This window comes from Mobula birostris, chromosome 14 (assembly GCF_030028105.1).
Source record: "Mobula birostris isolate sMobBir1 chromosome 14, sMobBir1.hap1, whole genome shotgun sequence".
Classification (NCBI taxonomy): domain Eukaryota; kingdom Metazoa; phylum Chordata; class Chondrichthyes; order Myliobatiformes; family Myliobatidae; genus Mobula; species Mobula birostris.
In genome coordinates this window covers 1,008,272-1,021,206 of record NC_092383.1, presented here as the reverse complement: position 1 = coordinate 1,021,206, position 12,935 = coordinate 1,008,272, and the positions used below count along the sequence as shown (strand labels likewise).

The following is a 12,935-nucleotide window of genomic DNA, read 5'->3' as shown; positions in this document are numbered from 1 at the left end:
CACCCCATCAGCACAAACTCCTTCATGATGTCTCCGCCTCTCCACTCACCACCCACAAGTACATTTTTCAAAGTGGAAGGTAATCATGGGTACAGCTTTGACCAATTTATCCACACAGTACGACACTGAGATTCACTTTGCTTGTCCAAGGGGAGCTAATACAGAGATGCTCCTTCCAGGTGAGCCACAGCTGACAACCTATTGCAGAGCTCACCGTTTCAGATGCACCAGTAGGATAGGGGGCAGCTTCCAGATCTCCAGCTTCTTTGTGGAGTCCCGGTGTGCCTTACAGTTGCTACAATGGAACCGATTGTTGTCAGTCAGTTTCTCTTCCTTGGAAAATAATTTGAGACAATCCTTTAAAAGAAAATGGAAATTTTAATTAAATGTAAGCAACCAAATCCACAATTAGAAACACATTTTAGAATGTTGAAAATATTGTCCAATGGCCTGGAAGAATCAATATGGGTGTGACAACTTGAGGGAAGGGAACTGAATGCACACAGTCATAAATATTTATTAATCCCTGCAGTGCTCTTTGAGCCAGTATGTCCATCCATTCCAATCTCACTGACCAGCAATGCTTTGGCTATTTAAGTGGTCAAGTTAGTCCTTCGTCCATGTTGTGAAAATATTTACCCCCGCATTTTCTCGGGGACTTCCAGGTCATCAAGGGAATGGCGGCGTAAGGAAAAGGTCTCTCGACAAAAAAGAAGGTAAACTGCCCCATAATCGAATTTAGACAAATACTTAATATTGCATAACTATATTAATAAAAGGGTTAAGGATGATGTCTAACAACAAGATTAAAAAGTCCGCTCCGAAGGCTAATAAACACAAAGAGACGCAGCAAGGCGACGGGCCTAGCTCCCCCACGGCAAGCCAGGACGGAGATAATGAGGGGGAATCGCTGACTCTGTCCTTGATTCTCGGAGAGATTCGCGAGTTCTGACAAGATAACAGCAAACAGCTGGAAGATATTAAAGGAGAAATAGTAAAAACTAACTCGTGGATAGATGAAGCCGAAGCGAGGATTGTTGGAATTGAAGAGAAGCTACAAAACGCAGAGGAGGTGATAGCAGAAATGCTGAAGCTGCAAGACCAGCTCCAGTGGAAACTAATAGATCAAGAAGGCCGCTCGAGAAGGGAAAATGTGAGGATTTACAGAGTTCCCGAAGGAACTGAAGGTAAACCCGGATTGATGATTCTCTTCATGGAGAAGCTACTTAGAGAGAACCTTGATATACCGGCCGCAAAAGACCTACAGATAGAAAGAGCTCACCGCGCGTTGGCACCAGAGCCTCCAGCAGGCGCCCAGCCCAGATCGATTCTGGTCAGATTTCTCAGTTACAGAACGAAGGAAGAGGTGCTTAAAAGGGCATGGCAAAAGAAAGGTTTCATGTGGAACAACTGTAAAATCAGTTTAGACCACGACTACGCACCGGGGATTCTTGCCAGATGGAAGGAATATACGGAAACACGGAGAGTCCTGAAGGAAAACAACATCAAATTCCAGACCCTGTATCCAGCTCGGCTGAGAGTCTTTTACGACAAAGGGACAAAAACTTACGCTACGGTGGAGGAGGTAACGTTGGACCTGGCGGACCGGAGACTACCTATTAAAGTTATCACCCAACCGGAGTCGCTACTGGAGAGGATTCGGCAGAAGTCGTGGCAGTTAGTGGGGCGAGGACACTCCACACGAACCAGATTGTCAAACTACAAGGAAAAGCTGCAAATATTCAGACGCGAATGTACAGAGAACACAGATTAATTAAGAGAAATGACTGAAAAGAGTAAATCGGACTTAAAGGTAAAATGAAAACTGGTAACTGAAAATAAACTAGACGGAATAACTTGAATGATAGCAAAATGGTCGAGACATAAATAGGAGAAAATTCTCTATGATTATTCAAACTGCTGAGGGCCCTCTAACACAGGGTGAAGATAGAGGTTATCCCCCTGAACTGAGGCGGGTCGGTGCTCAGGCCTCACTGTGGGAAGTCGGGAAAAATTTTCAAATGTTGCACGTTCAAAAATGTCTAGGGTGTGGTTATATGTCTTGGTTTACTGTTGAGAAGGGATTGCTTACTGTTTGGTTAGAAAAGGAGAGTGTTTTGTTTTCTACTAGAGAAAAATGCAAACTGAATTGGTAAAAATAATTTCCTATAATATTAATGGGGTTTTGAATCCAATTAAAAGAAATAAGATTATGTCTAAATTGAAAAAAGAGAGGGCACAAATAGCTTTCCTCCAGGAAACACATATGAGCCAATCTGAACATGGAAAATTAAAAAGAATGGGCTTTAAGCATGTATTTTATTCATCATATAAATTAAGTCACAAAAGAGGGGTAGCTACTTTAATATCAAGTACTCTTAATTATGAACATATTTCAGAGACTAGAGACAAAGAAGGACGGTTCGTAAAAATCACAGGAAGAATAGAAGGTACAGAAATAACATTGCTGAATGTTTATGCTCCTCCAGGTTGTGAGTGGTCATTTTATAGACACATTTTTGACCTAATGGTCAGTTCTCAAGGGGTAGTAATTTGTGGAGGGGATTTTAATATTAGATTAAATCCTATATTAGATTCTTCAAGAATAGTTACTCAGAATAAACCTCTGACTCGGAAAGTGAATTCATTGATGGAGGAGTTGGGAATTATAGATGTCTGGAGGAAATTACACCCTACTAGTAAAGATTATACATATTACTCTTTCCCTCATTCAGCCTATTCAAGGATAGACTATTTCTTTATCTTTAATACAGATAGACTCAGGATAAAAAACTGTAATATTGCAACAATTGATCTGTCGGATCATAGCCCAGTCTCTATGTCTCTAATCCTGGAAAGGAAAATGAGGAAAACACTATGGAGGCTAAACTCACATATACTCAATAACCCAAAAGTAATGGAGAGATTAAGGGGAGAAATCAAAGAATATCTAGACCTTAATGACACGGGAGAAACATCACCAGTGATCTTATGGGATACATTGAAAGCTGTACTGAGAGGGAAAATTATTTCCATTACCACTCACATGAAAAAAATCAATGCACAAAAATTAGCAGATCTTCAAGGAAAACTAAAACAACTTCAAGTTGTAGATAGCAACAAAAGTAATTCAAATCGAAAACAGGAAATTAGGAAATTGCAAAGTGAAATTGACGATATTTATACGTTGGAAACCCAAAGAAATTTTCTTTACCTGAGACAAAAGAATTATGAAGTAGGAGGTAAATCAGCTAGATTATTAACATATAAATTACGAAAACAACAAGCAGACAATACAATTCATAAAATAAAGAATCCAACGACAAAGCTTGTGGAGAGTACAATAGGGAAAATTCAAGAGAGTTTTGAAACATATTATCGAGAGCTGTACTCCCAACCCCGGGCCCCCAATGAGCCCTATATAGACAGTGTATTGAATTTTTTAGATCTACCTAAACTTACAGATTTACAAAATGAAAGTTTATTAGAACCAGTAACTGTCAAAGAACTGAATGTGGCCATCTCTAGGTTAAAGGCTGGAAAGTCCCCGGGTTCTGATGGGTTTCCCTCAGAGTGGTACAAGTCCCTGAAGACACAGTTAGCCCCATTACTACTTGACACCTTTAATTGGATCTTGCAGAGAGGAGAAACTCCACTTTCCTGGAGAGAAGCGATTATTTCAGTTATTCCTAAAGAGGGTAAAGATAAACTAGAATGTGGCAATTATCGGCCAATTAGTGTTCTTAATTTAGATTACAAACTATTTACATCTATATTAGCGTGCAGATTGGAAAAGCTTTTACCTGGCCTAATCCACTTAGACCAGACTGGATTTATTCAACAAAGACAAACACAGGTCAACATAAGGAGAACTCTGCACATATTAGAACAGGTTAATAAGAACGAGACAGAGACAATGGTAGTAGGATTGGACGCTGAGAAAGCTTTTGATTCGGTTAGTTGGGCATTCCTATACAGAGTGTTAGGAAGATTTGGCTTTCAAGAAAAGTTTATTAAAGTAATTCAGACTCTATATGACAGCGCTACAGCCCGAATTAAGATAAATGGGGCCCTCTCTGACTCCATCTTAGAGAGAGGCACTAGACAGGGATGCCCAATTTCTCCTCTCCTTTTTGCGCTATATATTGAACCGCTTGCCCAACTAATAAGACAGAGCAAAAATGTAAAAGGTATCAAGGTGGCAGGGATTGAACAGAAAGTGGCGTTATTCGCAGATGATGTTTTGGTCTATCTGAGTGAACCAGAAAAATCACTTATAGGATTGTTTACACTGTTGGATGACTTTGGGAAAATATCAGGTTATAAAATAAATGTAAAGAAAACGCAGGTTATGTCCCTAAATTATACACCATCCAAAAAGTTGCAGGATACATATGATCTTAAGTGGGAAGCTAAATCATTAAAATATTTAGGAATAACCCTGCCGAAGGATCTTTCAACACTGTCACAGGTAAATTATGGGCCATTAATCTCAGAGATAAAAGCAGATATGCATAGATGGAATCTTATCCCCTTTTTAAGTTTAAATTCAAGGATAAATACTATAAAAATGAATATTCTTCCTCGGTTATTGTATCTTTTCCGTACTTTACCGGTGGAGGTGGATGATAATCAATTCAGGGAATGGGACAAATGGATTTCCCGCTTCATTTGGCAAGGAAAGAAACCTAGAATTCGATATAGCACCTTACAGTTAGGGAAGGAAGGAGGAGGTATGGTTCTTCCTTGCCTGAGAAATTATTTTTATGCCTCACAGATAACCCCTCTGTTATATTGGTGTAATAGGGAATGTAAGGCTAGATGGAAGGAAATAGAATTTGGATTAGTTGACAGTTTTCCTCTTCAGGCCTCAATAGCTGACAAAGGATTGATGGCCCAGTTGGAAAAATTTAAAAACGCTTGGATAAATCTTACATTAAAAGTATGGCAGAAGGTGGTTAATTCATGTGGAATTAATAATATGTTAAAACTCTTTAGATGGTGTGCATATGATACCGAATTCCTTCCCAACAGAGGAGATAAAAGATTTGAGCTATGGATAAAGAAAGGTCTTACAACCTACCTCTCATTTATAGATAAAAGAGTATTACAAAGTTTCCAAATCCTGCAGGACAAACGTGGCCTAGAACATAATGACTTTTTTAGGTACCTTCAAGTACGAAACTATGTTAACCAGAGTTGTAGATATACAGACCTATCAACAGTAGAATTAGAATTTTTCAAGATTCTGAATTCGGCTTGCAGTTCAATACCAAGTAAATCAGTTTCTCGATTATATAATGCACTCTCCCATGCTAAAAATGTAAATACACTGTATATTAAAGAGAAGTGGGAGAAAGAAGCGGGGTTGGTACTTTCAGAGGAGGCTTGGGGGAAAATCTGCAGCTTTCAATGGTCCTTGACTAATTCTTTGACTTGGAGAGAACATTGTTGGAAAAACATTATAAGATACTTCAAGACCCCATATCAGGAAAAATATAAAGATACAAATGTGATATGTTGGAGAAGGTGCGGCTCCAAGGAGGCAAATCATTTTCATATTTTTTGGGATTGCCCTAAATTAAGTCTATTTTGGGAAGGTATTCATAGAACATTAGTTAAGGTACTTAGGTCCCAGATACTTCTGAACTTTGAGACGCTCTATTTGGGGCATGTATTGTTTCTTGAACAGAAGGAAGATATAAAGTTGCTGCAGGCCCTCTTAGCGGCAAGAAATCAATCACTAGAAAATGGCTAAATCCAATACCACCTACATTAGAAGATTGGTACGAAATTATCTTGGAAATATTTAAAATGGAAAAGTTGACTTACTCCCTGAGAACTCAAAAAGAAAAATTTTATCAAATCTGGAATAAATGGATTGAATATATAACCCCAATGCGAGCAGACTTTAGATGACTCTCCTAATGATTTATACTGCTCTTCTCATCAACACAGTAATATTGCTAACGTAAGCACCCCTAGTCTAAATGTTTGTTTTTTTTGTTTTCTTTTGGAAAATACAGAATTAACACAAGTAAAGGGAAAGATTTGGGAAAGGGATAAAAAAATGAAAAAATTAAGTAAATAAGTACATAGGGATTGGATAATTATGTCTGCGGGCAGGAGCAAGCATGAACAAATTAGGATATAAACACCTACAATGGTTGATACATAGGCTTATATACAACATTTTGGACCAGTGGAAATGGCCCAGAAGGGTTATATGGAACCTATTATTACCATTTTTCTTAACAACTAATTCCATTACTTAGCCTAATAGGTTAGATTTACCACAGTACATAATTATCTATTTAAATGTTTATTTTCCTTTTATATCATCTCAATGTGTACTTAAGAATGTATAAATAATTGTAGTTTTATACATATAAAAAAATGGAAAAGGTTATAAGTGTGAAAAAAGTACATGATATTTGTGAATTCCTTATCCAAAGAAAAATAAAATTAAAAAAAAAGAAAATATTTACCCCCACCATGCACTTGGGCAATACTCTTCAGATTCCAATACCTTCTAGGTGAAAAACATCTTGTCCCATCCTCTGTAAACATCTTTTAATGTACAGTGGCATGCAAACGTTTGGGCACCCCTGGTCAGAATTTCTGTTACTGTGAATAGTTAAGTGAGTAGAAGATGAACTGATCTCCGAAAGTCATAAAATTAAAGATGAAACATTCTTTTCAACATTTTAAGCAAGATTGGTGTATTATTTTTGTTTTGTACAATTTTAGAGTGAAAAAAAGGAAAGGAGCACCATGCAAAAGTTTGGGCACCCCAAGAGATTTGAGCTCTCAGATAACGTTTACCAAGGTCTCAGACATTAATTAGCTTGTTAAGGCTATGAGTTGTTCACAGTCATTGTTAGGAAAGGCCAGGTGATGCAAATTTCAAAGCTTTATAAATACCCTGACTCCTCAAACCTTGTCCCAACAATCAGCAGCCATGGGCTCTTTAAGCTGCTGCCTAGCACTCTGAAAATTAAAATAAATGATGCCCACAAAGCAGGAGAAGTCTATAAGAAGATAGCAAAGCGTTTTCAGGTAGCTGTTTCCTCAGTTCGTAATGTAATTAAGAAATGGCAGTTAACAGGAACGGTGGAGGTCAAGTTGAGGTCTGGAAGACCAAGAAAACTTTCCAAGATAACTGCTCGTAGGATTGCTAGAAAGGCAAATGAAAACCCCTATTTGACTGCAAAACACCTTCAGGAAGATTTAGCAGACTCTGGAGTGGTGGTGCACTGTTCTACTGTGCAACGACACCTGCACAAATATGACCTTCATGAAAGAGTTATCAGAAGAAAACCTTTCCTGCATCCTCACCACAAAATTCAGCATCAGAAGTTTGGAAAGGAACATCTAAACAAGCCTGATGCATTTTGGAAACAAGTCCTGTGGACTGATGAAGTTAAAATAGAGCTTTTTGGCCGCAATGAGCAAAGTTATGTTTGAAGAAAAAAGGGTGCAGAATTTCATGCAAAGAACACCTCTCCAACTGTTAAGCATGGGGGTGGATCGATCATGCTTTGGGCTTGTGATGCAGCCAGTGGCATGGGGAACATTTCACTGGTAAAGGGAAGAATGAATTCAATTAAATACCAGCAAATTTTGGAAGCAAACATCACACCGTCTATAAAAAAGCTGAAGATGAAAAGAGGATGGCTTCTACAACACACCTAAACACACCTCAAAATCCACATTGGACTACCTCAAGAGGCACAAGCTGAAGGTTTTGCCATGGCCCTCACGGTCTCCCGACCTAAACATCATCGAAAATCTGTGGATAGACCTCAAAAGAGCAGTGCATGCAAGACGGCCCAAGAATCTCACAGAACTAGAAGCCTTTTGCAAGGAAGAATGGGCAAAAATGCCCCAAACAAGAACTGAAAGACTCTTAGCTGGCTACAGAAAGTGTTTACAAGCTGTGATGCTTGCCAAAGGGAGTGTTAGTAAGTACTGACCTTTTCCTTTTTTGTTATTTTGAAACTGTAAAAGATGGAAATAAAAAAGTAATCTTGCTTAAAATATAAAGAAATGTGTCATCTTTAACTTTATGCCTTTTGGAAATCAGGTCATCTTTTACTCGCTTAGCTATTCACAGTGACAGAAATTTTGACTGGGGTGCCCAAACTTTTGCATGCCACTGTAAATCCATGCCCACCAGCTCCAAACATCTTGGTTACTGGGCACAACTTCCTACTATCTACCATATCTATGCCATTCATTTTCTAGTCCCCCAATATAGATAAGACCAGCCACACTTGGATTTCCTTGGAATTGAAACACTCCATCCTCAGCAATACCCTAGTGATTGCCCACTACAGTTTGCTTTTGCTAAAGTGAGGTGGTTAGAACAATACACATGCTATGGTCCATCTTCACACAAAGTGCAGACCTTACCAATTCATTCAAATGAAATGACTGACAAAGCAACACACACAAAATGCTGGAGGAACTCAGCAGGTCAGGCAACATCTACAGAAAATTGTAAACAGTCAACATCTCAGGCCTTTGTCAGGACTCATCTGTGTGTGCACTTTGGATTTCCAGCATTTGCAGACTTCCTTGTGTTTGAAATGGTTGACAAAATGCCCCTCCTCTACCTACATCTAAAGAGTGATAACAGCAGACAATTCACCTCTAATGAATTTATCTATAGCTACTCTCCATCACAGCCCCAGAAAGCAAATCAGGAGCACAATTTCTGACCAATTACAGTTCCTCCCTCCAACCACAGTCCCCAAACAATCACCCTGAATAAAGCAAGTTTGGAACAGTTGCAAACCATGAAGAAACATTTTCTGTAAAACTCAAGAAAGTCCATGACTACCTGCAGAGTACATTTGCTGGAAGATGGAAGAGGCAGAGATAGATACATAAATGCCTCAAAAGTCCGGGACCGTTTGTGACAAGTCAGGCACTGAACCGTCGATTTAAACTGCCCCTGGAACAGGGCTACAATGATGGACTTGTTGAGCAGTTTGTGCTTCTTCCAGGCTACATCAGCTGCTCTTGAATCATCCAAGTTGTCATTATTTTCCTCTTTGTATCTCTTCCGTTCAGCCTAAAGAAAGCCAAAGTTAATTGTCAATATAGTGAAAATAACTGGGCTGTCAGTGCAGTGGGATTTCCCTAATTAAACAAAGTCAGGCCTACATAACAATACCCTTTCATTTCAGATGCCCGGTATGCAGCTTGGAGAATCACTTGCATCAGAAATAGTAAGCTATTTAGCCTCCCAAGACTGTACGGCCATTCAGTTATAGCGTGACTGGTCCTTGGCCAGAAAAATCCACTGTTTTTATACTTTAGGCCCAAAGGATATGATGCTATTCTGTAATCAGTTATACCCAATCTGTTCCTCAGCTTTAGACTAACAGAATGTGATTCTGTAATGAGTTATACCCAAACTGTACCTCAGCTTTCTATGTAGAGCTCTGCTCTGTATTGAAACCTACAGATTTGCTAAATTACCTCACAAACGGTATAATTCACTAACAGACAAGGCATCTCTGCCTTGCCCACACAGTGTGGTGTCACATCTTACTTCATTTAGATCTTCATGAAGACCATCCATAAGGAAGAGGAGCAACTCCTGGGAATCCTGTTGCACGTATCCTGCAAACGTATCATTTATTTTTCCTATGCGACCCTTGAAGTCTCGCGGACTGATGCATTTGTATTGTCCTGACCACAAAGTCTTCATTATTATACCAAACTCTTCAGCCACTTCACCTTTATGGCCAAGAATGTTTGATCTACAAGAAGAAATATATATCACAATTATTTACTATACAGAGTGCCTATAAAAAAATATTCACCCCTTTGGAAGTTTTAATGTTTTATTGTTTTACAGCATTGAATCACAGTGGATTTAATTTGGCTTTTTTGACACTGATCAACAGAAGAGCCTCTTTTGTGTCAAAGTGAAAACAAATTACAATTTGGTCTAAATTTATTACAATTATTAAACACAAAATAATTGACTTGCATCATTACTCACCCCTTTCAAGTCAGTATTTGGTAGATACACCTTTGGCAGCAATTTCAGCCTTGGGTGTGTGGATAGGTCCTTATCAGCTTTGCAGATCTGGACTGCAATTTTCCCACATTCTTCCTTACAAAACTGCTCAAGCTCTTGTCAGATTGCATGAGGATCGTGCGTGAACAGCCCTTCTCAATTGGATTTGATGCTTGGACTCTGACTTGGCCACTCCAGGACATTAACTTCCAAACTAGAGAAAATCAGCAGATGCTGGACATCCATACAACACACACAAAATGCTGGAGCAGGCCAGGCAGCACCAATGGAAAAAAGTACAGTTGATGTCTTGAGTCAAGACCCTTCAGCAGGCCATTAACTTCGTTGTCTTTAAACCACTCCTGTGTAGCTTTGGCTTTATGCTTGGGGTCATTGTCTTCCTGGAAAACAAACCTTCTCCCAAGTTGCAGTTCTTTTGCAGACTGCATCAGTTTTTCTTCCAGGATTTCCCTGTATTTTGCTGCATTCATTTTACCCTCTACCTTCATAAGACCTCCAAGGCCTGCTGCAGTGAAGCATTCCCACAGCATGATGCAGCCACCACTATGCTTCTTGGTAGGGATGGCGTGTTTTTGATGATGTGTGGTGTTTGGCTTTCGCCAAACATAGCATTTAGTCTTGATGGCCTACAAACCCAATTTTAGTTTCATCTGACCATAGAAGATTCTTCCAGCTGACTTCAGTCTTCCACATGCCTTCTGGCAAACTCTAGCTGAGATTTCAAGTAAGTTTTTTTTTCCCCCAATGGCTTTCTCTTTGCCATTCTCCTATAAATCTGCAACTGGTGAAGCACCCAGGCAACAGTTGTTGTATGCGCAGTCTCTTCCATCTCAGCCACTAAAACTTGTAACGCCTCCGGAGTTGTCACAGGTCTCTTGGTGGCCTCTCTCACTAGTCCCCTTCTTACATGGTAACTCAGTTTTTGAGGACAACCTGCTCTAGGCATATTTACAGCTTTCCATTTCTTGATAATTGACTTTAACTGTACTCCAAGGGATATTCAGTGACTAAGAAATTTTCTTGTATCTATCTTCTGACTTGTGCTTTTCAATAACCTTTTCGCGGAGTTGCTTGGAATGTTCTTTCGTCTTCATGGTGTAGTTTTTGCCAGATTTCTGACTGACCAGCAGATGGATCTTTCAGATACAGGTGTAATTTTACTATATTGAAACACCTTGACTGCACAAGGTGATCTCCATTTAACTAATTATGTGACTCCTAAAACCTTCTGGCTGCACCAGTGTTAATTTTGTTTGTTATATTAAAGTGAGTGAATACTTATGCAATCAATTATTTTGTGTTTTATATTTGTAATTAATTTAGATTGCTTTGTAGAGATCTGTTTTCACTTTGACACGAAGAGTCAAAAAAGCCAAATTAAATCCACTGTGATTCAATGTTATAAAACATGAAAACTTTCAAGGGAGGGTGAATACTTTTTATTGGCATAAAATTACCAGATTCTGGCAGGCCCTCACTTATGGAGAGGTCAAGGGGTGATTAAAATTTGGATTAGCAGGCAGATTTTCACTTCAGATAGGTGCTACGTCCTCAGTGAAATATAAAGCTGGGTTCCAAGCTGTGCACTCAAGGGAGACCACTCTGGTACTCAGGAAGCAACTGCGTCTTTGCTAGGTTCCTCATTGTACATGAAACAGACATGGTAGACAATGCCATAGCTCCAACGGGATCCCACCACTCTTCCGCCACCTCCAACGGGATCCCACCACTCTTCCGCCACCTCCAACGGGATCCCACCACTAAGCACATCTTTCCCTCCCCGCCCCGCATTCCGCAGGGATCGCTCCCTACACAACTCCCTTGTCCATTCGTCCCCCCCATCCCTCCCCACTGATCTCCCTCCTGGCACTTATCCGTGCAAGCAGAACAAGTGCTACACATGCCCTTACACCTCCTCCCTTACCACCATTCAGGGCCCCAAACAGTCCTTCCAGGTGAGGCAACACTTCACCTGTGAGTCGACTGGGGTGATATACTGCGTCCGGTGCTCCCGATGTGGCCTTTTATATATTGGCGAGACCCGACACAGACTGGGAGACCGCTTTGCTGAACATCTACGCTCTGTCCGCCAGAGAAAGCAGGATCTCCCAGTGGCCACACATTTTAATTCCACATCCCATTCCCATTCTGACATGTCTATCCACGGCCTCCTCTACTGTAAAGATGAAGCCACACTCAGTTTGGAGGAACACCACCTTATATTCCGTCTGGGTAGCCTCCAACCTGATGGCATGAACATCGACTTCTCTAACTTCCGCTAAGGCCCCACCTCCCCCTCGTACCCCATCTGTTACTCATTTTTATGCACACATTCTTTCTCTCACTCTTTTTCTCCCTCTGTCCCTCTGAATATACCTCTTGCCCATCCTCTGGGGCCCCCCCCCCCTTGTCTTTCTTCCCGGACCTCCTGTCCCATGATCCTCTCGTATCCCCTTTTGCCTATCACCTGTCCAGCTCTTGGCTCTATCCCTCCCGCTCCTGTCTTCTCCTATCATTTTGGATCTCCCCCTCCCCCTCCAACTTTCAAATCCCTTACTCACTCTTCCTTCAGTTAGTCCTGACGAAGGGTCTCGGCCTGAAACGTCGACTGCACCTCTTCCTACAGATGCTGCTTGGCCTGCTGTGTTCACCAGCAACTTTGATGTGTGTTGCCATAGCTCCATCAACTTTGAAGAACAGATAGAAGTACTCCGGGTGTGGTGCTTCATTCAGCTCTACTTCATTCAAAGTTTGACGAAATCCGATTTTGTACACATTTTACATATGTACAGTGAATGCATTTTGACTGGTTGCATCATGACCTACAAGAGGCTGCAGAGGACTGTAGACTCAAACAAAACCCTTCCCACCATCGAGG

General features: G+C 40.4%; 1 protein-coding gene across 5 annotated transcripts in view; it reads right to left on the bottom strand.

Moving 5' to 3' along the window:
• Positions 1 to 12,935, bottom strand: part of usp8 (ubiquitin specific peptidase 8) — a 66,024-nt gene that overhangs the window by 8,152 nt on the left and 44,937 nt on the right. For all 5 annotated transcript variants that reach the window (XM_072277905.1, XM_072277902.1, XM_072277904.1 and 2 more), the window contains 3 exons: positions 9,563 to 9,773; positions 8,846 to 9,079; positions 215 to 357 (listed from right to left, as the gene is read on the bottom strand). In XM_072277905.1, coding sequence (XP_072134006.1) covers positions 215 to 357; positions 8,846 to 9,079; positions 9,563 to 9,773 — 588 coding nt within the window. The remainder of the gene's footprint in view (positions 1 to 214; positions 358 to 8,845; positions 9,080 to 9,562; positions 9,774 to 12,935) is intronic.